At 39.2% G+C, this 23,995-nt stretch overlaps 1 protein-coding gene across 2 annotated transcripts; it reads right to left on the bottom strand.

Moving 5' to 3' along the window:
* Positions 1 to 985: 985 nt before the first annotated feature.
* On the bottom strand, positions 986 to 18,451 carry adgrl4 (adhesion G protein-coupled receptor L4). Of its 2 annotated transcripts, XM_086047375.1 has the most exons (16): positions 18,322 to 18,451; positions 18,011 to 18,160; positions 13,122 to 13,271; positions 11,376 to 11,525; positions 11,084 to 11,154; positions 8,821 to 9,000; positions 8,503 to 8,686; positions 8,325 to 8,438; positions 7,410 to 7,609; positions 6,153 to 6,332; positions 5,693 to 5,896; positions 3,888 to 4,108; positions 3,419 to 3,485; positions 3,226 to 3,317; positions 2,968 to 3,136; positions 986 to 1,368 (listed from the first exon to the last, which is right to left on the bottom strand). In XM_086047375.1, exons 1-16 carry the CDS (start codon positions 18,434 to 18,436, stop codon positions 1,306 to 1,308), a joined length of 2,310 nt encoding a protein of 769 aa, XP_085903501.1. In that variant the 5' UTR covers positions 18,437 to 18,451; the 3' UTR covers positions 986 to 1,305. The 2 variants fall into 2 exon arrangements, with proteins under 2 accessions (XP_085903501.1, XP_085903502.1); XM_086047376.1 differs by lacking the exons at positions 18,011 to 18,160; positions 18,322 to 18,451 and adding an exon at positions 13,675 to 13,693.
* Positions 18,452 to 23,995: the final 5,544 nt, after the last annotated feature.

Raw genomic sequence — 23,995 nt, forward strand, 5'->3', positions numbered from 1 at the left:
CGAAACCAATTATTTAATTGAAAAAAAGTGTAGAACTTTAAGAACTTTAGATGCAGCCCATAAAGACATAATGTTTGGTTAAAAATCCCCCCCCCCCCCCCCCCCAATGGTTTACGGTGTTTTTAAAATGGGTTATGTAAAGCTTTATTTGTGAACTATTTTCCCAGACATATATTCATTTATAATTCATGACCAACACACTAAAATGCACATACAACTCTAGGAGTAGTCTTGATAATGAGGACTATGTCTTAACTGTGCAAGATAATGACTCTATCCCACATATTTCATTCTTTGTACCTGAAACGCAACTGAAATATCAAAAAGGGTGGCAGGCTGTAAACATAGTGAGTGTCTTCGCTCTCATGACTTCCAAGTGCAGTTACTCAGTAGGATGCTGCCATCTAGTGGCACAAAGTTGATAATGGTAAAACATATTGTATACACATTACTCATGTTCTCATTTGCAAAGTACTGTATGTAAATGCTCATGGACTGAAACCCTTTTGCTCTTGGTAATGAATTAATATGACATTATTATGCAATTAGTTATTATGGTGTAATTCAAAATTACTAATTTATTGAGATAGTTTTGAGCCCCGGTGCTACAAAGCACCACAAGAATACAAAACAAAACACATTTGCTCGCTCTTCACTTTACATTGTGGAACAACATATGACGTTTGTATAATTCACAAATGGACAAACGAAGCATTATTTGACACACAGACACATTGACATTAATATTATTATTATTAATATTATTATTATCATCATCATCAAAATGATTATTTATTTGTTGAGAAAAAACAACAACAATATCAACCATGAAACCTTGTTGAAAGATTTTGCCATGATGTTCCATGAAGGCTGATAATTTTGACCACAAGATAGCGCCATCGTTCATTATTTCCCGGAGAAGCGCATAACCGAAGTTGCGTTTTTCAGTACTCAATAACTGAGGATAAACGAGACAGTGTTTGTTTGCTACACTAACTTTTTATTATTAAGTTAACATTTAGACACAAGTGTGGGTCAAGTGCAGGTCTGTTATGTTATTTAGAGTACAACAAGCATTAAATTAAAACAAAACATAAAAAAGGTAAATGTATGTTGATTGCAGACTTTAAGAAGAAACGGTTTTATGAATGGACATTATTCATTGCATGCAACGAAACAGAAACAAACGAAATATAAACAGACAATGGATGGAATAATAGATTTTAAAAAAGATTGTTTACATTCACATATCTGTTTTATAGTATAGTTTGGAACATTGTTCAAGTTGATCTGGATTCATTGGCTTCATCTCAGGCATTCAAAACAACATGGCACATTTTTGAAAAGCCTGTAGTACTCCTCTTGAATCTGAAAACAACAATGGCACAATTATCATTCATATTTCAGCTACATAAAAGGTGGAAAATAATACATATCTTTACAGCCATGTAAACTACGACTAACATAATAATACGCTTATTGCAAAATGAACCAGGTTGTTGGATTTCAAATTTACAGGACATTCATAGAAATACACCCTGGACATTTTTTAGCAATTATTTACTATTTTACCACCATTTGTAATCATTATATTCCAGGAAAATGAAACATTCATGTGCAAAATATCCCAGCTAAAACGTGTTACTACCATAAAAATCATACTGTTATGTCTGTGAATATTAAGTTACAAGTCTTTATTAGGTCCTATTTTTTAATAATAGTACAATGCCCATCTACAGTTTATTTATTGGAAGCCTCTAAACTAAAGAGATGGAAACCTTTACAATCATCGTAAATGACATTTTTATTTCTATTTACAATTTTACAGTGATGCCAAAATGACTTTGTGAAAAAGATCATCAAAAGTAAGTTGTGGCTTGAAACTTTTGCATAGGACTGTATCCCATTTTATTTTAAATTTGTTGTTACTCACAGTGCTATTATCATTATTATTCGTATTTGGGCCGAACAAAGTGGGTGGCTCTGGGCCAATTTTGAACCTCCTTTAAGTCACCATGCCATAAAGAGCTTATATCTCTTGGACATTCTCCCAAAATTAGCATTATCATAGTTAAAGGCAAAGTGTTAAATATGTTTGCCTGAATCACTTAAGCGGCATGGTGTTCGACTGGTTAGCACGTCCGCCTCACAGTTCAGAGGTCATGAGTTCGATCCCGGCTCCGGCCAACCTGCGTGGAGTTTGCATGTTCTCCCCATGCCTCTGTGGGTTTTCTCCGGGTACTCCGGTTTCCTCCCACATTCCAAAAAACATGCTTGGTAGATCAATTGGACACTCTAAATTGCCCCTAAGTGTGATTGTAAGTGCGGAGTCTCTGTGTGCCCTGCGATTGGCTGACAACCAATTCCCGCCTACTGCCCGAAGACTGCTGGGATAGGCTCCAGCACTCCCCGTGACCCTTGCGAGGATAAGTGGTATAGATAATGGATGGGCGCATCATAATTTTCGTGCCGGCAATATATTTTAATAGCACCCCTGTCACAATTGCCGGAGGGCGCGATCCCCATCACAGACGCAGGATCGGGGGTGCAAGTCTGTCTCCAATTGGCCATGCCACATGCACGGCCATCTACATCATCCGCAAGGGGAGAGCTTGCAGTTTACCTGCCAATGTCATGCACGGACCCCAGCGAGTAAATTTCTGTTTCCACAAGGTCAAGCACGGCACACGGGCCTGCTGTGGTCGGATCACCCTGATTTTGATGCAAATGTGGAATGCCGCTAGGACTGGCCAGGAAAAGACTACTTTGATCCCACAAAGGCGCAAATGCCCGGTTACACCCAATTCTACCTGTGCAAAGTCAAGCAAAATACCAAAAGAAAGAAAATTCCACCCATGCGCACAGTTAGACGGTGCTTTGCCCTAGACTTGCACTCGGCACAAAAATAGGACCCCATGTGTTTGAATACGCTTTTATAGTCTGTATGAATCCTTGTGACAACATTACCTTTCTGGAGAGCACGCAGAGAAAGATGAAGATGAACATTCCCTGGAAGGCGTTGGTGATAGTGAACAGATACGCTGTGAGCGTGCTCTCGTAGAGGATGTGCAGGACTCCGAAGGTCCAGGTGGCACCCAGCACGAAGAGCAGCGCTATGGCTCCACGGGCACATGACCTGACCAGCCACAACCAACACAATCACACTGATAGACAACAACACCCGAGACAGAAAACACAAGTCTAATCCATTATTAATAATCCCACCTGATGTTCTCATAGTGGCTTATTTCAGGCTTCTTCACCACCGTGTGTCGGTACACTTTGTAGATGATTACTCCAAAGGCCAGCAGATTCACCTGAGTGGAGATCAAAACAATCACATCACAATTTTCGTCCATAAGTGAGCTCGCTACTTGCTACTTTTTTTTATTTTAGACTGCTTGCTTAAATAACTTACAAGAATGATCAAACAGGCGGGTCCAATGAAGCTCCATATGAAGTGGTTCTCTGTGCTCAGCCAACACCTAAAATATCAAAGCAGGATCCCACTTAACGACCTTGATTAATTGAATTTTGCCTGCCTTTTATCATTGGGCCTCAGCTTCTATCCCTCCTGATCTGAATCAATACAGCCTTGTTTGGGTCAGCAATCCCTCCACAAATGTAAGCAGCGATGCTCTTCTTCAAAAATAAATATGTTCCGTACAAGAAAAGAAACAAACAACAGACATGCATTTATTTTTGATACCAATTCACTTATTTAAATGAGTCTATCTGCTGTAACCATCTTCCACTTCCCTTGTTTCAACCACCCATCTAATGCTTTAAAAATCAATGGATTGCCCCCACACACTAAAAGAGTATCATTTGAGCCTTAATGAAAGTGCAAATATTTGTGTCATCAAATCAAATAATAAAATGCTCACATTTTATCAGTGCCATAATACTTGGAACCCAGCGTGGCTGAGATGGCCACGACCACTGCCGGGCTTCCATAACCGAAAATGTAAAAGTTACGGTGCAGGAAGCCTTTGTTGTAGATGACGCCAACCACTATTAAGTACAGATGGATGCCCTCGATGCACATCCAGGCAAAGGCTGCCAGGAAGAAATAGTGCAGCAGCCCCGCAATAACCGAGCAAAAGAGCTGCCAGGAAACAAAGAGAGAGAGAGAATATTTCATTTGAAAGGGCATTTGAATGACCTGAAAAACATAAAAGTGTTGCTAAATGTTGATTTTCATGTTAGTCCCACTCATTTCCCGCACCACTACCAAGTAACCATAAAACTTAAATTATATCGCTATATAACGAGACAATAAAAATGACAGATACAAATTTATTTTAAAAAAATAAAAAAGCAATGAAGTGACTTTCATATGTGAAAGATTCTGTGTCCCCACGGAGTTGAATATGAGACTCAATTTTGAATGGCACATTAAATCATGACTAAAAGGAAAATACCAATTGTTCTCATCCCAAACACCCAACAGAGGGACATTAGCATGTTGATTTTTCTTCCTTCCTTTACTTTATTCACAACCTTTAAAAAGTCCCTCTGTGGATGGTGACCTTAACTCATGTGTTTTAATATAATTAACAGCAGAACCTCTTAGGTCAACCTCTGATTTGTTCAGAAGTGGGGAAATAAAATCCCATCAGAAATTATTGAAAAGGTTTGTACTGTGTAATCATCATCATAAATGCTGATTCTGAAGTGACATCAGGCATTGTGACTTTCTTGGTATATTCGGAGCTATCCAATGTTCAGTTATTCCACTTTCGTGGTTTCGCTGTCAACCGAGCCAATGGCAATGTAGTAGTTCATTCGCCAGACAGGACTGCGTGTGCTCAATTCCCACTCACTGTGTGAATGTGAGAATTTGGTTTGTCTCTTTATGTGCAACCCGTGCCTTTCACACAAATTCAGCCGTTGTAGGCTCCAGCTCCTCACGACCCTGAGCAGGAACAGTTGTATAGAAAATGAAATGGAAGGATTCTCACAATGGGTGCGTGAGCGTCCTCCATAATGTGCGTGAGACTGAAAGTGTAATAGTGGTCGTTATAATAGTTACAAAGTGTGATTTGGTTTCATGAAAATATTGGAGAATACATGTTTTTCCTTCTATACGATTTGACTTTTAATGGAAATACTATTTAATTATAAAAACAACAATAACAGTATTCATTACTACTGTCAGTCACCCTGTTTTCTTATACAGCATAAAAACAACAGATGAGAACTGTGCTCCATTATCGTTTTAGCTGTTTTGATCTTATCTGCATTATTACATACAATATGTTTGAAGTGGAACTCACAACAACATATTTGAACAAACATATTTTTTTCAAGAATATGTTCCCAGCAGGCCCACTAGTTGAAACACGGATATCTGATTAATATTGCGTTTGTGGAGTATGAGTTAAACAGCAAAATCCACCCGTTTTAGCCATCTCAGGCCATTTTGTCATTCCTGTCAACGGAAAATGACATAAAAACTGCTCAGGGCTGAAGTAACGACCAAACACAGCTCGCTGGATTAACTCTTAATCCACAAACACAATATTTATCAGAATGCTGTGTTTCAACTAGGGGGCTTGCATAGAAAATATTCTTGAAAAAATTATGTTTGGGTTGACTTTCCCTTTAAAAAGAATCTGTATTGAATATTTTTAGTGGGTTTGCCATATGTCAGGATACTGGAAGGTCGTCATGAGTTATTGGTCGTTACCTTGTGCGTGCTCATGTTGATCCCCACCAGAAATATGAATTCGGCCATGAAAAGACTGCAGCACAGATTCTTGTGAATGGTGGTCCTGGTGCTCTGGATCCCGTTGAAAAACCAGAAGGTGAATATGCACATGGACAAACAGATGAGGGAGATGATCATCCCCAGCTGGGTGATGCGGGTCAGGACGTTTTGGTGTGCAACAAACTGACAAGTAGAAAGAAATAGACGGTGTATGTAATCACATCTTAATCTGTGTTTTCATTTTTCACCTAAAAGTCTTCTTCAGAAGAATCACAAGTAAACAAGCCCTTTGTAGAAAGGTGAAACAACCAAGAATCAACAACTGTGGATAATATGCTGTGGCGTATTAACCAGCGTTACAGTGCTCAAATGACCAAACCCCAAAACTGATATTTGGGGTACATGGCCTTTTTTTTTTTTTAAACCAATGAAACCTTACATTGGCTCGCCCCGAGGACATGAGGATGGCAAAGTGTGTGAGGTGGTTGCAGGTGCACGTGGTCGCATTGCTGTTGACGTGCATGGTCTTGCAGCCGTGCGTGGCCCAGTGACCCTGCAGGCTCTCAGTTGTGTACTCCCAGAAGGCGCATTTGGTCACATCGGTTTTGAGGTCGACGGGCTTTGGAGGAGAGAGGGAAATAAAAGAGCAGTTAGATGGAGACATCTCTCGTGAATTCGGAACACAATTCTTATTGCCTTACAGTGGAGGGGGAAAAGAAGTAATTCATCTAAATGTCAATGAAATGCAATCGCAATTTGTGGGATCGGTTAGACTATATTAAAGGTCACTAACTACATGTAAAATGTAGTTTTATTTTCATATTTCTTAACTTGGTAACATTATTAAAAATCAACTGTCAAGAATATAAAAATCAAGTATGTTTGGGGACAGAAAATTAACTACTACTAAGTTTCACAAATGACAGAAATGAATTGATAAATGATTAATGTTATTCTTTTAATCTCAACTCTATATAGTGTTTTCACGAAGGTCAGGAGCGTAATACCAAACATTTGTAATTGTCGTCAATTGTCTGAGTAAAAGAATGTTATGAATTGCCAAACGAGAATACTCATTTTGGATTTGGTTTCTTGTGTTTGCTGTTTTTCTTTAATAATATGTATGTGTATATCATGTTACCATTCTGTACTGCTGCAATCGTGGTCTTAAGGTGGAATACTGTAGTTAGCAAGTTATTTTAGTGCTCACTAATTCATAATAGGACATATTTAGGAGGGACTGAAAAGTGGGAAAAAAGAACAAAATAAAATAATTTATTAACTCAAAATTATGAAAATAGAGCAGTAAAAAGTCATTAAGAAGTATTATTTAAAGAAAAAGTATACTTGCAATTCAACTTGTTAACTCAACCTTTGTCAGCTTTTTCTTTTAATTCTTTTTGTCTTTCCTCTCAGTGTAGTCCTAAGACTTATTCATAAGAATCCATCTGTTAGTTGTCAAAACAACAACTGCAAGTTTCACAGTTGTTATCATGCTTTTTGGTGTTTTGGAGTCAATATTCCAAATTGAATAAAACTCTGCTGGGAAGCAATGTTTTAGTAAGGTACAGCACAAAGATGCTTACTGCAGCAGAATGACCAGATATTAAGGGGAACTCCCCGCAAAAAGATTCTGCACTGCAAATTTGCAGCAGCAGCAAATTGAGTGAAAGACAGCATGGCCATTCATCTTTACCTCGACGTGCCTGAGAGTGAAGATGACATGGTCGAGCTGGTAGACGTCAGCAGGTTTGACGGCCGCTGCCACCACTTGGGAATTGACAGTGATTTCCCCCGTTTCTGCATAGCGCGAGTAGTCGGTGACACCCGGGTCGATGCTCGGCTTCAGGATGTCTCCCATGCTGTCATATCGCACAAACACCACTGACACGCTCTCTGATGGACAACACAAGTTGAGCAAACCAATGACGACGGTCAAACCTCATTCTTCGGTTGTCGCTGCTGACCGACAAGGAGTGTCGAATTTCACACCACTGAGATTTGGGAAAATATCCAATATTCCAAACATATCTATTTCCCTTCCATGATTGATGTATTCTGTCTTTTTTTTAAAAATATCAAATACACTGAGATGCACGTTTGATCAATTATTTCACCGATCCAGGTTGTGATCAGTATCCCGTTTTGATCGCAGGCCACAACGTTATTTCAGTTATGGCTCGAAATGTGGTGTGATTGCAACACTTCTTGACATCTCAACATGGGACAAAAAATCTTTCTCTATAAAGTCCCTGTCAAGTCAAATATGTCTCTTAAATTAAACACGCCACAGAGATGCGTTGTTAACAATCCTGCCAAATTTGAATGATTAAATACAATGTCAAGTATATAAAACGAAGCTTCAAAATTGTGAAGGATTTAAGCAGTTGTGCTCTGTCCACTAATGCAAACAGGCCCCACAAAAAATGGATGAGACTACATCTAGTAACTTTCTGATACCAACACATCCCTACACGTTTGAGCAACAAAAATATATCCGCTTAAAGCCTTCAGTTGCTGAAATACATCTCACCGGGTCATCGTGGGCATTTCTATGACAAGAGTCGCTAGCCACCAGCATTTTTTGTCATTTAAATGAGATTACACTCACCATTACTGTCCTCCTTTGGTCTCATCTTTGGAGTTAATGTCATGACGTTCCCGCCCATGGTGGACGACAATGTGGCTTTTTTGTGATTGGCATCAAAAGTGAACAGTTTCATTTCTGTGGAAGAAGATTGACAGACCATAATAATGAACACTACTCCAAGTGTATATAATGACCTTACCCATTTGCGTGTCTTTAATTTGAAGCTGATTGGGAGTTTGGAGGCTGTTTGCCAAAGTGAGAGCACTTTCTTCGACAGTATGCAGCAGTTTGGTGACGGTTCGTTCCCGGCGCTCCTCTTTAATCCTGCTCCACGCAACCAGCTCATCCTTCTCTACCAAGTTGTTTACTGCTTTAACTAATTTCTGTTGATAAGAGCATTTTTACATGTCATTCCTCCAGTAAAACATGCACGCGCTTGCCACAAACCCTGCAAGATAAGTGACATCATGATCTAAAACATCGAGTGAGAAGAATAAAACAAGCGAGTGAGGATTACTGTGAGAGTTGAGTGGACAACAGTCGGTTTGACGGGCTGATCTTTTCCTCCTTTGGCCAGCAACGACGTGGACCGGCTGAAAGCCTCGACATACGCAATCACTTCCACAGAGGTCAGATCCCCAGACGACTGCTGAGCAATTTCATTCAGTAGGCTTAGTGGCTCAGTCAGGTTGCTCATCTAAAAGGGCAGCAAAAAAGCAACTAACATTTAATTCAGTGAGACAATTCTTCTTCAGTGAAGAAAAAAGAAACCGAAGTAGTAAGAAAACAGTGTGGGGTGTTTTTATTAAACTGGTTTCCACTTCTTCACCTTCAGGCAAACCTGTAAAATCTGATGAGCTCCAATACTAGCATCATAAAAAAGGACAATAAAGCTGAGTTTTGTTTGACACTATCAGAGAGCAATAACCAATTTTATCAGTGCTGTTTTGCTATAATGTCAACTCAAACTGAGAGATGTTCGTAATATTTAACAACCTTGAGTGGCTAAATAAGGAAATGAACTATCAAAACTGCAAACAGTGTTAAAACACAATACAATCGTCCCATGAAGTTTGAACACCCAAAAAATTGTCAAATTGGAAATAAATGCTTGATTGAAAATCATGCCCCAAAGTTCAACGAGTGGAGTTTGACCAGTGATCGTATGAGATGCCGGTGTATCACAAAACTTGTCAACTTGCTGCTGAGAAAGTGATCGGCTGTAAACACCCAAATATTCAGGATCTATACGTCTCCCTGACCCGGGGGCATGCAGGTCCGATTACAGCTGACCCTACGCACCCTGGACACAGCCTGTTCGACCTCTCCCCTCAGGCAGGAGGCTACGGTCCATTCGAACAACAACATACTTCCACATAAATAGCTTCTTCCCCTCGGCTATCAGACTCATGAACTCTCACACACACCAAACAAAACGTATCACCTAAACTTCACACCTACACCTGATGTCTACTACGCATTGTTTAAACCACGGTACATTGTTTATTTTCTTCTTTCTTAGTGTACTCATACCTTATTATTTTTTATTATTAACAGTTTCGCCTCTTGTGTCACAAAAGTGTCCTTTTCAATTCCTAAGTGGTGTCCTTTTGTGACACTTTTCCTGAAAGGACGATGATGGAAAAGGATTGGCCGAACTTTACATCATCATCATCATCAAGTAGAGATCTTGCAGTTCCTTATAGGCGTCAATCGCCTGCATCTACATGCCATGTAGACCGTATACCTCACTCTGCACTGAATATAAAGACAATGAGAGGAGCCGCTTCCACTGAAGGAAAACGAGTCGGCTGCGTTCCCTCCCACAATGGCGAAAACGCCCCTTTATCAGTGCCCATACAGGAAAATACCAAAAGAAGAAAAACTCCACCCATGCACAATGTTGAACTGCGCTTTGAGCAACAGACTTGCCCTGGGCACGGAAATAAGTTGTTTAATTCAGAAAGGGCACTGTGTCAAGAATAAGACCGCTATGTTAGCTTTTCGCAAATGCCACTGACTGGCTATCTGCTCCTCACTTGTGATCAAAAGGAGTTGTGAATGTGTACATAACGATTTAAATTGCATTCACAGTAATGCTAAGCTGGCTAATTTCTGCATAGATATTTATGACAAATAATAATGCTACTATGTTACTTAGAACTGTGCCTGCAATAAGACAAGCAGTGCGTGTGTTGAACCTAGATTACTATTCCAGCATTACTTTGTGCTTCTATTACTATCGGTGCCATTATCGCTTTAGCGGGAGGTGAACTGCAATGCATTCAGTTCGGAAGGAGGATTTTAAGACAGGAGGGTTGAGTGTTTGAATCGGGGTGTGCATAATACATATCACCCCTGTCTGCTTCCTGAGCATGGTAGGTCAAGGAAGCTCTTTTCTTCTTTTGAAAACGCAGTTGTCACATTGCTCATGAGGAGATTGCATGGTTGGGTTAGGTGAGTTGGCGCCATACAAATCAAATTGTATTGAATCATTATCTTTTTAAAGGCAGGTTATTAGATCTACAGTAGCTCTTGCATTAGATCAAATTAGATTGTGCAGGTGTACCTAATCAAGTGTATCGTCTGAGTCATTTTCAACCACTGTTAAATGCAGTGCCACTGTTAGTTTTTTGGTTGTAGGCATTGCTAATGAGGTCTCCAAACTTTCAGGCGTGCTTGCGGTCACTTGCATCAAAAATAGTCTCAGGATTATTGGTTCTTTCTCATGAGTGTCAATCAAATCAGATATGTTGAATGCCAGTGGATGGGATACTTACATATTCAAGTGTTTTATTGACAGTCTGTGTGATGCACCCAATGTTATCATGGCAGTGTTTTTGGGGATGATCTGAAAAATAACAATTACCAAAATCAGCTGAACCCGACCTCCACTAAAAGCATCGTTACCGTCAATTTTACCAGTCTGAATTTGATGCAACGTCAACACTTGCGGAGGGTTTATAACGTGGGTTGCAGGTAATATTTGCAAGTGTGAAAGCGACTGTGTATAAATCTAAATATGAGAGAATGCAGTGAGTGTGCATGTGTATTCTTCTTTCTCATACTGACCTTTACATCTTCCACCTTGCTCTGGATGAAAGTGCTTAGTGCCAGAAGTTGGGATGTAATCACGCTGACAAGTGCAATAGAAAGATCCATTGATATTATGGCAGTGTGAGTTCGGTCCGCATGCCTGTCCTGCCTCACATTCATCAATGTCTGAATAATGCACACAAAGAGCTTAGCTTCATTTTAAAGCAAACACAATGCGATTAAAGGAGATTCTGCACATGAGAGACCCAAGCACATATACAGTAACGTAACGTAATAACACATAATAAAATCTAAACATTGTAATTGATAACTTCATTTCAATTTTAATATCCTCAGTAATAATGATACATAATCATTCTGAAGGTGGACTACATGTTTCCATTATGTGTGTGGGCTGAGAACTACTGAGTTGTACATTTTCAATGTTGTTCAAGCTGCATATTGAGCCAAAGTTCTCGAGTGAATTCTCGGTGCAGCAGATGGGAAGGAAGCAAAAGGCCCGAGGAAGAAGCACCTCCAATGTGTTTATTCTCCATAGTTCAGTGAAAGACAAAACAGTTCGCACATTCACACGCTGTTCCAGCAGCTAACACCTAACAGCTGTTCAACTGCGTTCACACGCGTTGAGAAGGCAAATCAGTAATTTGCAAATACATTACCATAATGACACAAAGAAAATCACGCATAACAACATCAGTTAAAGTTCTTAAAGCTTTAATTAATGCTGTTGATAATTTTCAGAATTACCATTTTGGGTGGTAATCACCTTAATCCCTCAACGCCATTTTGAAGTCATTAAATTATTTGAACAATGTTAATGATAACTAAAACCTACTTGGCTTTTAGGACTCAAGATAATTTTCTAACATTAACTAGAGTTCTTTCTTACACATCAACCACTTGATTGCTACATAACAGGAAAAGTGCACTCTCATTGAGTGTTTAAATTGCCCTGCACATAAATATTTTTCCCCTACAGTATGTATTAAACTAGACTGCAGAGCTGTGTCAAATCACACCATACACATTATTATACCGGTATCATTTTTTGACTCAAATGCAAAATTGCCAGACTAAGCGAAGATCCTTGCAGCTGGTCATGGCCTCAAAAGTCAACAAATAATGAGAAATGGAACACTTCCTACTTTCAGTTCATATGAAAAAAAGAGCAACTGGTAAATAACTGACATAGTTACATATTGCACAGCTTCGACCAGGCAGCTCTATAAATGTGTTGCAGAAATGAGACTGCAATCCTCTCTAAATAGGAAACGAAATAAAAATAGTGTTTCGTTGTGGTTTGGATAAAAAGAAATAACATTATATGATTTGGAGATTCACAAGACAAGAATGGTGGGCTGTTTCTATGGCAACTTCATTGTTCAAGAACAAAATTATTGGAAAAAAGTAACAAACTTTTTGTTCAGAAGTATCACACGGTAGGCCAATCAAAATCACAACTAGTGAAAACATTTTTTAGAAAATAGCTTCTAAAATGGAAAGACAACGTTAAAGGTACTTGAGGGGTGAAACACCTCCAGAGGTGACAACAATGTGCAAAATGTTTTTTCTTAGTCTGGATCAAGTGAAGAATCGACAGTACCTTACGGAATTTGAAGACAGGCAAAGTTCAGTGCTAGAGATCACAATTTGCGACTGGGCTTCAAGAGTTTGAGTGTTCTGTAATAAGTTCTGATCATCATGCAGACTCAAATGCTTGCATATGATTAAAATTAGTTTTACAATTGACCATTACATTACCTGTGCATTCAGTGCCATCATTCGTCTGGAACTTGGCCTGTCCTGTTGAAGTGTAGCCAGGCAAACACGTACAGTAGTAACTACCCATTGTATTGGTGCAGTTGCCTCTGTTGCCGCAGATATTTGTCACATTCTGGCATTCATTGTCATCTGTGGCAAGAAGAGAAGAACACTAGAGTTACCTGGGAAACCATCTCTACATAATTTTACAATCACTTCGCCTGATGACTGGATGATGACAGAAGGCAAAGGAAAATATCACATAGGGGGCGGCCTGGCTCAGTGGTAGAGTGGTCGTCTCCCCAACTGCGACCATGTCAAAGTATCCTTGAGCAAAATAATGAACCCCCATTTGCTCCTGATGCTGCACCATCAGTAGGTAAATGAGGTTCAGTGTGACGCACAAGTGATAGCCCATTTACCATATACCAAGATGATGTTTCAAGAAAAGCTAAATGTTTCATTTATTGAGACTGATTTTGAATGTGTCATATAGGCCAATTCACAATGTTCGTCATCAACAGTCATAGGGTAGCAGACCGTGAATGACTACCACTTGTCATAGTCTGTCTTTTGAGTTTGGTTTTTGACTTTAGTTTCATGTTTTTTCTTGTGTTCCTTTGTCTGTCTTTCGTTAAGTTATTGAGTCCACCTGTGCTTGTCATCCCAGTCCCTTGTGTTAGCCAACCAGCTCACTCCTACCCTGAGTGTCTTGTTCAGGTGTTCCTCGTTGTATCGTCAACTTGTATGTATTTAGTTCCCCACTTTCTTTCAGTCATTGTTGGTTTGTTGTTTTTTTGTCATTTGTCAAAGTCAAGTCAAGCCCTAGTCCTAGTTCTAGTTGTTTGTTTGTTTTGGTCCTTGTTGTTTTGGTATTATCCCAGTACCTTGTTTGCCTTTTTGTTTTCTTTAAATTAAATACTTTATATTGCACTTCATTTTTGCCTCCTACATTTGGGTCCTCTGCCCCGCACTTGTAACACCACTGAACTGTAGAAATTCACCCGGCAAAGAGGGATAGTAAAGATCGTCAAAAACATTGTTAGTAATCTGAAAATGAAACGATGGCAAAAACTTGTGTTTTGGGGTTGCGCCACCAGGAATACATGCCCAAATGTATTCATCGTCGCTATTAGTTCAGTTTGAATGAATGGCTAGCTGAGCCAAGTACAGCACACTATCCATGATCAAAAGAACCCGTCTGTGTCTTTAATCCGTAACAGAAAAGTCCAGCTCAATCAATGATTGCTTTTGATAATAGGGAAATAGAGCATCTACTATTGCCTGGTAGAGTTTAAGACAAAAAGCATCAATCACCAAAAGAACAACTCGATGGGAGCCTAGACTCATTTACCAATTATGTGGAAGGCTAGGTTAAGGTTAAAATCTATTTCCTGAATTAATTAGGCAGTACCACCACACAAGAAGAAAATCAGTGACACAGTTTTGCCCATTGGCCTGCTTTGGTCAGAAGACATGGAGTGGTTGAGTGGTGCCATCAAAGAACACATTGCCACTCGAATGAACGTGACATTATGGTAAAGTGTCCAACTGTGGACAACTATGGTGAAGTGTCCATACTATGTGCTATTATTGTGTGAATGTTGAGAGGCAATTATTCTCAGAACTGAACAATTGTGTGTGTCAAATCTGTGTGAAATCAACGTCTGAAAAGCACAGCTGTGGAAATTATGTCAAGGCATGGTTCCAGATTGATCCAGTGACACTGAAAAAAATGCAATGTTGAATTCAGTCAATTTTATTTTGTCAAGTGATTGCACAAAATAAAATCATCTGGATCCAGATTAAAACAAATAAGCAGATGTATAGTCTACTTAAAAATGTATCTGGACCCATATGATTTTATTTCGTGCAACCACTTCATAAAATAAAATTGAGTGAATTCAACAAAGTGTATCCTTCTCATAATCGCTGGGGTTTTATTGGAAGGTAACTAAGCATTGCTATGATATGATATGATATGTTGTATTGTATTCTGAGGTATTACTGTATATTCCCTCCTTTTGGCATTTGACTCTGGTATGTGTGATGGATTAGTTCTTTCCAGTCCATGAATTGTATTAGTGTATTGTGCAACATTTCTTAATGTATTTTTTGCTTGAAGGGAAGAACGCACACCATTTAACCGTAATGTCTACTACACAAGCACAGGAAATAAAATTTATCAAATGGATGGATGCTGTATAAACACAGTGCTCAGTCATAAACAAAACCATTTTTGTTTTGTCTCGAAGGCATGTTCATACAAATAATTCCACGCAATGTCCTTGTTCTGGAAGATTTTTGGGGCTGTGTGCTTAATCCTACTTTAAATACTATTAATTTAACAGCCGATCTCTAACTAGAATCATTTCATCTGATGCTGACGTGACCCGTTTCTGCTAAAGCAGTTTACTGGAACTCACCTGGTATGAAATTCCACTGCTGTTTTCATGTGTCTATGTATGACAAATACTGTGCCTTTCCTCACATCTGTACTTTGTGCACGGAGGTTGTCCAAGAGGGGATATCCTGCCTTCTCATGAGAGGTGACTCAGACTCAAAAGGGAAATACCTCGCAGCATGCACAGGATGCGTGAGCAGTTGCTCTGACACAAGCATCGCACCTGCGTGCTCACTTTCATGTTTCATCTGAGGCATCACCAAAATAAAAAATGTGTTTTCTCTGTTTACATACCAAAAATAGCAAGCAGGGTTGAATTGTAACAGTCGATTTAGAGACTTCACTTTATTCAAACATGTTCATCCCAAATATCATCTGCCAGTGTTTATGTGGTGGAAAGTTGAATTTACAGCACAAAACTGTTGGACCGTCATTGAATGTCTCATTTTCGCAATGCTATATTATATAACTATAATGCCACTATAAGTAGAATCCAAACGTTCACAAAGGCTGAATTGTTGCTAAAAGTGAGCGGGAAAAATATCACATCGCTTTTTACACAGTATTGTTTGTGTGATCTACTAACTGTATGTGTCGTACTAGTTTACAAGGACAAAATGAATGTTTTGCAAAGGGTTTATTAAAGTGGAAATCTAATCAAACATAGTTTTTTTCAAGAATATATTCTATGCAAGCCCACTAGTTGAAACAAGGCATTCTGATAAATATTGAGTTTGTGGAATAAGAGTTAATCCACTCATTTTTAGCCATCTCTGGTGGTGGCCATTTTGTCACTTTTGTAGATGACATCACAACTACACAGGGCTCAGGGGACGACCAATCACGGCTCAGCTTTAGAAAACAGGCGAGCTGTGATTGGTCGTTCCCTGAGCGATGAGTAGTTGTGATGTCATTTTCAGTCGACAGAAATGACAAAATGGCTGCCCCCTGAGATGGTTAAAAATGGGTGGATTTTGCTGCTCAACTCATATTGCACAAACACACTATTAATCAGAATGCCGTGGGCCTGCTGGGATGATATTAAAAAACACGTTTGGGTTGATTTCCCCTTTAAACACAAGCTTGTGATGTGTGAGTGAACCCCACGTTCATTGCGATGTTTCAATCCAACTCAGCAATATGTGAAAATCTGCACAATAGATAGACCATATATAACCTTTGTTAAAATGGTTTCACCCCTCCCACATGATTCAAAGACATTTAAACTTATTGAAACAAACTTTAAACTCAATGAAAAAAAATTATACATACAAAATGATTGCAAGCACAAAATGTATAAAAAATATGGTACATATTATAGTACCTAGATATGTGCCTTTAAGAAGCAGGGTCTGATGGAGTGAGTTGGGGGGGAGGTTGGCCAATTGGCTCAAGCTGTGGCAAGTCTGTGTGTGAGTCTTAGGGTGCGAGCTGTGGCTGACAGCAGCTCCTGAAAAGAGCATCAGCAAAATGGCTCTCCTTTCCAAGATGTGCGAGCATTACAGTAAGTGAAATGATTGCAATGAACCTTCCTACGATAAACAAGTAGATCCATTGCACATAAAAATCAGAGATAGTGAGAAGTCCCGATAGTGCGTGCTACATACAGTAAACACTTTACTGTATGTGTCATCAAGAAAAATACTATATTCTAATCAGTGCAGAAACACAAAAAGGCAAAATAATGAGTTCAACTGAGGCATCAACTTTCTGTAACTCAAAATGTTAGCCGTGAGTCACCACTTCCTTTACACCAGGGGTCACCAACTCAAGTCCTCGGGGGCACCTGTCCTGCAGGTTTTCCATCCCTCCCTGCTGTAACACACCTGTTCAAATGATCAGGATCGTTGTCAGGCTTCTCAAGAGCTTGCTGATGAGCTGATCATTTTAACAGGTGTGTTGCAGCAGGGAGAGATGGAAAACCTGCAGGACAGGTGCCCCTCGAGGACCGCAGTTGGTGACCCCTGCTCTACACGCTGTCATGGTAATGTGTCAGACTGATTAAAGTTTAACATTACTTGTGCGACTGATAACGTCATTGAAAAAAAATAGTCAGACTGGCAATGTGACTTATTCAACCCAACTAATTTGGTCACTGTGCACGTTAAGATGTTGACTTTGGAAGCATTCACACACACATGACACATCAAGAAGCCCAACATGCATGTTGCTCACTGACACGTCACTTTTAGTATTTCAAGATTTCAAGAAACAGACATTCAGCGACATGAATAAGAAGAAACGTGAGAAATAACTACCGTTTAAATAGGCAATTATGGCACATGCTTTTAAAGGTTGCACTAAAATATGTATGACATTTTTAATTTGCTACCTATTATTATGTGTTTTAATCATCAGAGAATCTACCAGTAATTTGTTATGAGATTCACAAAATGTTGAAATGCCTATAAAACATACACACATGACTATCAACATTAGAGCCATTCAGTGACCATTTGAATATTTTTTGTGGATTGATATTTACCATTGCAAAAGGTTGTCCCATCTCCGGTATATCCATGCTCGCAAAAGCAAGCCTCGTTCGAGCCATTCAAAGCCTTGCATGTTGCAAGTTTGTGGCAAGAATCACAAATGTCAGAGAATCGGCAGGGGTCCATCATACTGGAGAGCCATGCTGTACGGACACAAACACAAAACGAAACCTTAGAAAATATACAACGTTTTAATCGCTGTATTGCTGTCACATCAAATACATAAATGGGTTGCTTAATATATATTTGTTAACGGCAAGATTAAAAGCATGTAAACTATGTAAAGTTTGCTTGTTTCACATACCTGTCAAAAGTACTAGTTTCATTGGTGACCAGAGCAAAGACTCCATTATTGCACTGGTTCTGAATCTGGCTTTTAGCAGGCTGTGTGCAGTGGGCTGGCTTCTGACGTCGTCCATTTCCTTACATCACTTTTCCTGTTTGCCTAAACCTGGCCCTTCCTGTCTTGATCCTTAATCTGCCTCTTGCAAAAAAAAAAAAGACTAACAGCACAGACTCTTGGATACCTAATATTCACCAAAAAGTGCTTCATTTTATTACATCTACCATAAGCCGTCTAATGTTTAGAAGCATTTGTGTCTGTACTTCTAGTCTTCCTGTGTTTCATGTTGCCCTTTGCAAAGCCTCTGTTGCCATTGTTCCAATTGTCCAATGAGGTTTTACTCAGGACGCAACAACTCAGACTATGGCTGGAGTCAAGGATGACCTCCTCCCTTCCGCAGATAACTTTACATAACTCCACTGTTGCCATCTTCGACAAAGGCCTCAGTAACTTACAATGTCTTGTCATCTTGCTGAGTTTTAGACAAGAATTTCAGCTGCCCCTGAGGATTACAGTAAATTGTATTTGCCGATATTGTTATACAAATGAGGAATATGCAACTATTTTATGTAGTTTAATGACATTTTCCCCCAAAATCATTATCAAAATATAATGCTTATTTTTCTTTGATTTATATGTACAATGTAAGCACATAAAATCCGTTTCATGTTTCTTACGGGCAACAGTCCTAAAAATATTTCACATTGCAGCACGTACTGCCATAACTCGTTTGCTGCCTAAGCAGGTTGCCCTTTAAATTAAAAATGGTCATAATAATCAGTTAATTGATCATTAAGTATTTGGCCAATTGAATGTTGTGTAATCACGTCTTGAAGGAAATGGAGGCAAGAAAACTGAACTACTTGGCTGCAACCAGCAGAGGCTCTGTTTATGCAGTCTCAACTAGTTTGTGGTCTAAAGCAGTTCTAATTGAACAAAAAAGCTGATATACCCGCAGGAAGGTGTGACTGAATCTGTTGTATGAATAGCAACAGGCGGATGCACATGTTTATTGCATTTTCTACTATTTATTGGAAGGACATTTCCTTGTTCTGCCATAAGGTCACTGGCAAAGACCCATCTTCAGTCCTTGAAAATCAATGAAGGCCAAATTTTACGTTACCCAATTTTGGGCAACGAAATTAGTGTTTTCTAAATTTTGACTCAACGAATGGAAGTACTGGTAAATTAAATCAGACAGACACATATTTGATTGTGTTGTTATTTACACGCTCAAATGTTGTATTAGAAATAAATACAAAAAGTGCAATCAATAGCAGTTACTTTCCCCAATGACAAGCAAAGGAAATTAGTGAAGGTTTCGTCGGAATCGCCGACGGAAGCCCGTTTAAAATTAGAGGCGGACCGGCCTATAGACGGGTACTATTTTTTTTACCCCTGTGAAAAAAGTATCCTTCCTGCTGACGGATGACGAATGACGGACGCCCAATTTGTAGTAAAATGCCCAGCTCTGGCTAACAGTGAATAGAACAGGTTATTGTCTGGAGATTCCTGAGTCACTGCCGCCAAACCTGAACAGTCCAAACATCTGTGGGTGAAGAAGGAAGGTCACTTCTGCACAGACGGCAACAGAAAAGTGCCTGAGTGTTGTGGTGGAAAATACCATTTCCGCCAACGTGAGTCCACACGTGTTGCTTGTTTAGTGGCAAAGTGTTGCATTTGTCACATGATTTATTCAGCTGAGTACCAAATAGTCGGGTTCGACTGTTGTATTAAAAAGTCTCCCAAAACTTCTGGATCATTATTAATGACCCAGTTGCACCATTAAGTTTACATCATTGCTGTTGCAAGATTAAAATCAGATTAGTGTCAACTGGTGGAAACTTTAATGGCTTAAAATACAAACAAAACAATGAACTGGCTCATACTGTATTTGCTTTGCTGTGATTAACACTTAAGAATATAGTCATATTTTTCCCAATCACTGCTCATGTGAAACTAGCAGAACTCCTGGAAGTAATTTTTGTTTTGGTGGCTTAACTTCCACGGACGGTTGTCCTGAGTGTAGTTTTGTTTTTTCCACTACTTTTTAGTGGCATATAGTCCTTCTGAGAAACAACTAATGCAGTGGAATCAGGTGTGAATATACTGAACTTTCTTCAAGGTAAGACTTTTTTTTTCTGCTCCTTCAGGCCCATTTATATCCATCCAGACTATGGATATTAATGCTCCAATTTTTTGTGTCAATGTATCATTAACTTGGAGGAAGTTGGGAAACAGGTGAAATGAAATGCGAACTCAGTAAAGACAAGTAGCCATTCAGGTGTAACTGAGGTCTTTTGATACCCGACTTTTCGCTTACAAACACATTCATTGATGAATAGTCTCCCTTGGTGAACTTCTTTGTTGACTTTATTGCAATCTGTGGAGGCGGTTTGAATTGCTTAGGCAAGGCGTAGAGTTTGCTGAGAGAGGCAGCTGCATTGAATGGCAGTGTTGGAATTGCTCAGCATTACTGCCCTGGGAAAGGACTGTGAAAAACACATCTGAATGTCTCTCTCAGACTTTCTCCTAAAACCGTAAGGAAGGAAGTGATGTTGACTCGAACAAACCTGGGCTGATTGCGCCCTTCCACTACGATTTTTTTCCTCTTCTGGGAATGCTCACTTTGAGTGAGAAGTTCTTAAAAGCTCTCATGGGAGCTTTATTTGCTTCATAGTTTGTATTGTAAAAAAAAAAAGGGCACCTGAGAGGAGTGCAGAGAATTTGCTTTCCCCTCTCATTGATATGGAAATGATGACTCCAAAGTTGCAGAATTTTGCATTGACTCGTGGCTGCTGTTTAGGCAATATCGAGAGTTGAAGTGCAGTGTTCGCTGGGTAATCTGTTTTGATACTTGGCACATGTGATGTCGGCCTTATGGTCCGCCTGATGGGAGGACTGTTTACAGGGCCACAGATGGCCGCAACTCTCTCTCATAAAACTAGGAGCGTTTTATTATTCGAACACCCAAGGTTGAAAAGTGCGCATACACTGTGTTCCTTACTCCTGCTTGCTTCTGTGTGAGTGGACATCCTGCCCACATTTTCTGTTCATTTGCACTTTGACAAGCTATTCAGAGCTATATGGATGAACAGGATTAGAAGCAACTTGAAAAGTGCATAAAAAATGCTCCTTTTGGGAAAAAAGACCAAATACAGAAAGACATGCATGTACGCTTTAGTACAGTGGTGCCTTGAGATACGAGTTTAATTCATCCTCAAAAGAGTTTGTATTAATTAGGGGATTTAAATGAACTGTATTATTGTGTTAATATAAAAAAAACAACAACAACATTCAACAATTTCTCTCAGCATTTCAACTTATCTGTTACATGTTTGCCTTGAGAGGAAACAGTAGACAACCACTTTGTACTTCTTTCAACTTTAATGCCTGTCTGACATTATGACAATTAAGGTAAATCCCACGTTAAGATTAGCAAGATTTTTGTCCTTTTTTTTTTTTTTTTTTTTTTTGATGGGTGGACTAATGTTCATTTTGCATGAAAGTGTTTATGAAAATAGACAATTTGCTGATCTTAAGTATACACATTTGAATAGCACGGAACATAGAGTGTACAACTACACATTTTTGTGTTTAAAGCTAGCTGATCTGGATATTTGGCCTGGAGGATGAAGACTGTTTGGAGCAAGACTGCAGCTCAGATCCTCCACCAGCACAACCTATTAAGATTGTCTGAACAGAAAGTGAAGCTTTTGACACGAATAACCAAGGTTTCATTTTAACTTGCACAGTAAATGTATTGTACTGTATTTGGATGATTATTACAGAGCCAATGACAAACAGTTTTCTAATTAGTTGTGTGAAAAGCATTAGTTGTGCCCCATTGCAATATCGTGTGACTTGTGATTATTGCAGTTAGTGCTGTGTTTTTTTTTTCAAATGCGGTGTCACATAAATCAAACAAGCCAAGTTTTTATTGTTTTCAAAATTTTATCATTAAAGTCAAAATGTTTACATTAATTTGGTGTAAACCCCCAAAAGGTTTGCATTAAAGAAAAAATCTCTGTCCTTGTTTGAATATACAGATTAGAATTTGAAAGATGACAGTTTCTCCAAAGTTAGGATGCAACTTATACATTTCCTTCACGCTTCAATGCTTCACAAAAGCATTTGTCCCAACCAGGATTGAACACAGTTGAATGATCCTATCCATATTCCTGAGTTCTTTTTCCTCCCTAAGGAGCCACAAGTGTCACTGATTGGGCCTTTTTTTTTTCCCCTCCCACCAGCCTCTTGTTAGTTTAACCACTGGAACAAAACGGCACTATGGACAGACCATGGTATCCTATGGTACGAGGTAGTGACAATGCTATTTTCAAGAGTACAAAAGAAGATACATTATATTGTTTAAAATACAGGATCATACACATGACTTTATTTAATTGAACCTGTAGGCTCATATGATAGATAATTGCAATTGTTCATTGAGTGCATGTAACAGAGTCCGTTGCACAAAGTGAACAACTGTCTCAGGTGCACAAATAAATCAAGAACGAATATGATCTATATGATTGCTTGGCTACGTCTTTGTGGTTTTGCGATGTAATGCTTACATAAGACGTCATGGCTGTTTCTGTGCTTTCAAAACAATAATTTGCGATGATGTTAAAAACTGCATTGATGTATGACGCATGATGTGTTCTAACCTTTGGTGAGATTGATTTATGCAAATTTAAAGGTGAAGCCACCGGCACTGTGTACGCCACCTCCCTGTGAGGCCGATTCTGAATTTATAAAATTTCGAGGAGGTTGATAATGTAATTTGGAGTGGCCTTTTATAGGTTAGGTCACCTGCAGCGCTCCTTGCAAATTGAATAAAGAACTGTAATAGAAAAAGGATGTCAGGTGGGCTCCCTGCTTATAAAATCATTAACAGCAGTGTGTCTTTTCTCATAAAGGAGCTCATTTATTCTGAGGAAGAAATGTTATGAAAGTGTAGGGAGCAACTCAATTACTTTTTCGTTAGCAGTTACCTCAGAACCATTTCAGCACAGGTTAATCGTTGTATGTGTACATCGGCAGTGGGAACTAATATGTTTAGCTTTCAAATCCCTTACTTCAGTGCGAGTTAAATCCGGTGCTAACTACCTTTTTAGCAAGCTAGTATCACTATGTGTAGTATACAGTATACCACTCTATCAGTCATTTACCGTACAGGATTTAATATGCAGGAACCTCAGTCGAACACAATCTGTTTAGCGTCCATACAGGCAGTGGTAAGCTGTCAGGGCCAGCAAGGCCTTCTCTGCTGGACTAAACACTATCAGAAGCACTGACTACATTTTCAACCTAAAATGTAATATTTGTTCCATTACATTTTATGTATGACCAGCTGTCTTTCGTACTATTTTTCTTGGTTACACTGCTTCCAGTACTTGTGCAAGCAGGTGTGTCTATTTGCTGACACTGTCAATTTAATCATGCCAGGGCCTTCAGAATCAGGAGTGCTGGACGATGTAGCTAACTATATTAGCAACAGGACTGTGTCTTTAACCAATAAGATTTCAAATTTGCCTCAGAGGGCCAGGAAGTGAGCCCCACAATTTTCAGTTCTCTGATTGGTATGTCAGAACAAATTTGACGAGCAAAACATGTTTGTAGCAGGTCACAT

This window comes from Filicampus tigris, chromosome 12 (genome assembly GCF_054856515.1).
Source record: "Filicampus tigris isolate MCC_2025a chromosome 12, RoL_Ftig_1.0, whole genome shotgun sequence".
Lineage (NCBI taxonomy): Eukaryota > Metazoa > Chordata > Actinopteri > Syngnathiformes > Syngnathidae > Filicampus > Filicampus tigris.

What these genes read in the sequence shown, in the direction of transcription:
- adgrl4 (XM_086047375.1), bottom strand. Translation starts at nt 18,436, where the DNA reads ATGGACGACGTCAGAAGCCAGCCCACTGCACACAGCCTGCTAAAAGCC. An exon ending in TGTCCTCGGGGCGAGCCAAT is followed by an intron (nt 5,897 to 6,152) that starts GTAAGGTTTCAT and finishes TCTACTTGTCAG; the next exon opens with TTTGTTGCACACCAAAACGT. An exon ending in TATTATGGCACTGATAAAAT is followed by an intron (nt 3,486 to 3,887) that starts GTGAGCATTTTA and finishes TTGATATTTTAG; the next exon opens with GTGTTGGCTGAGCACAGAGA.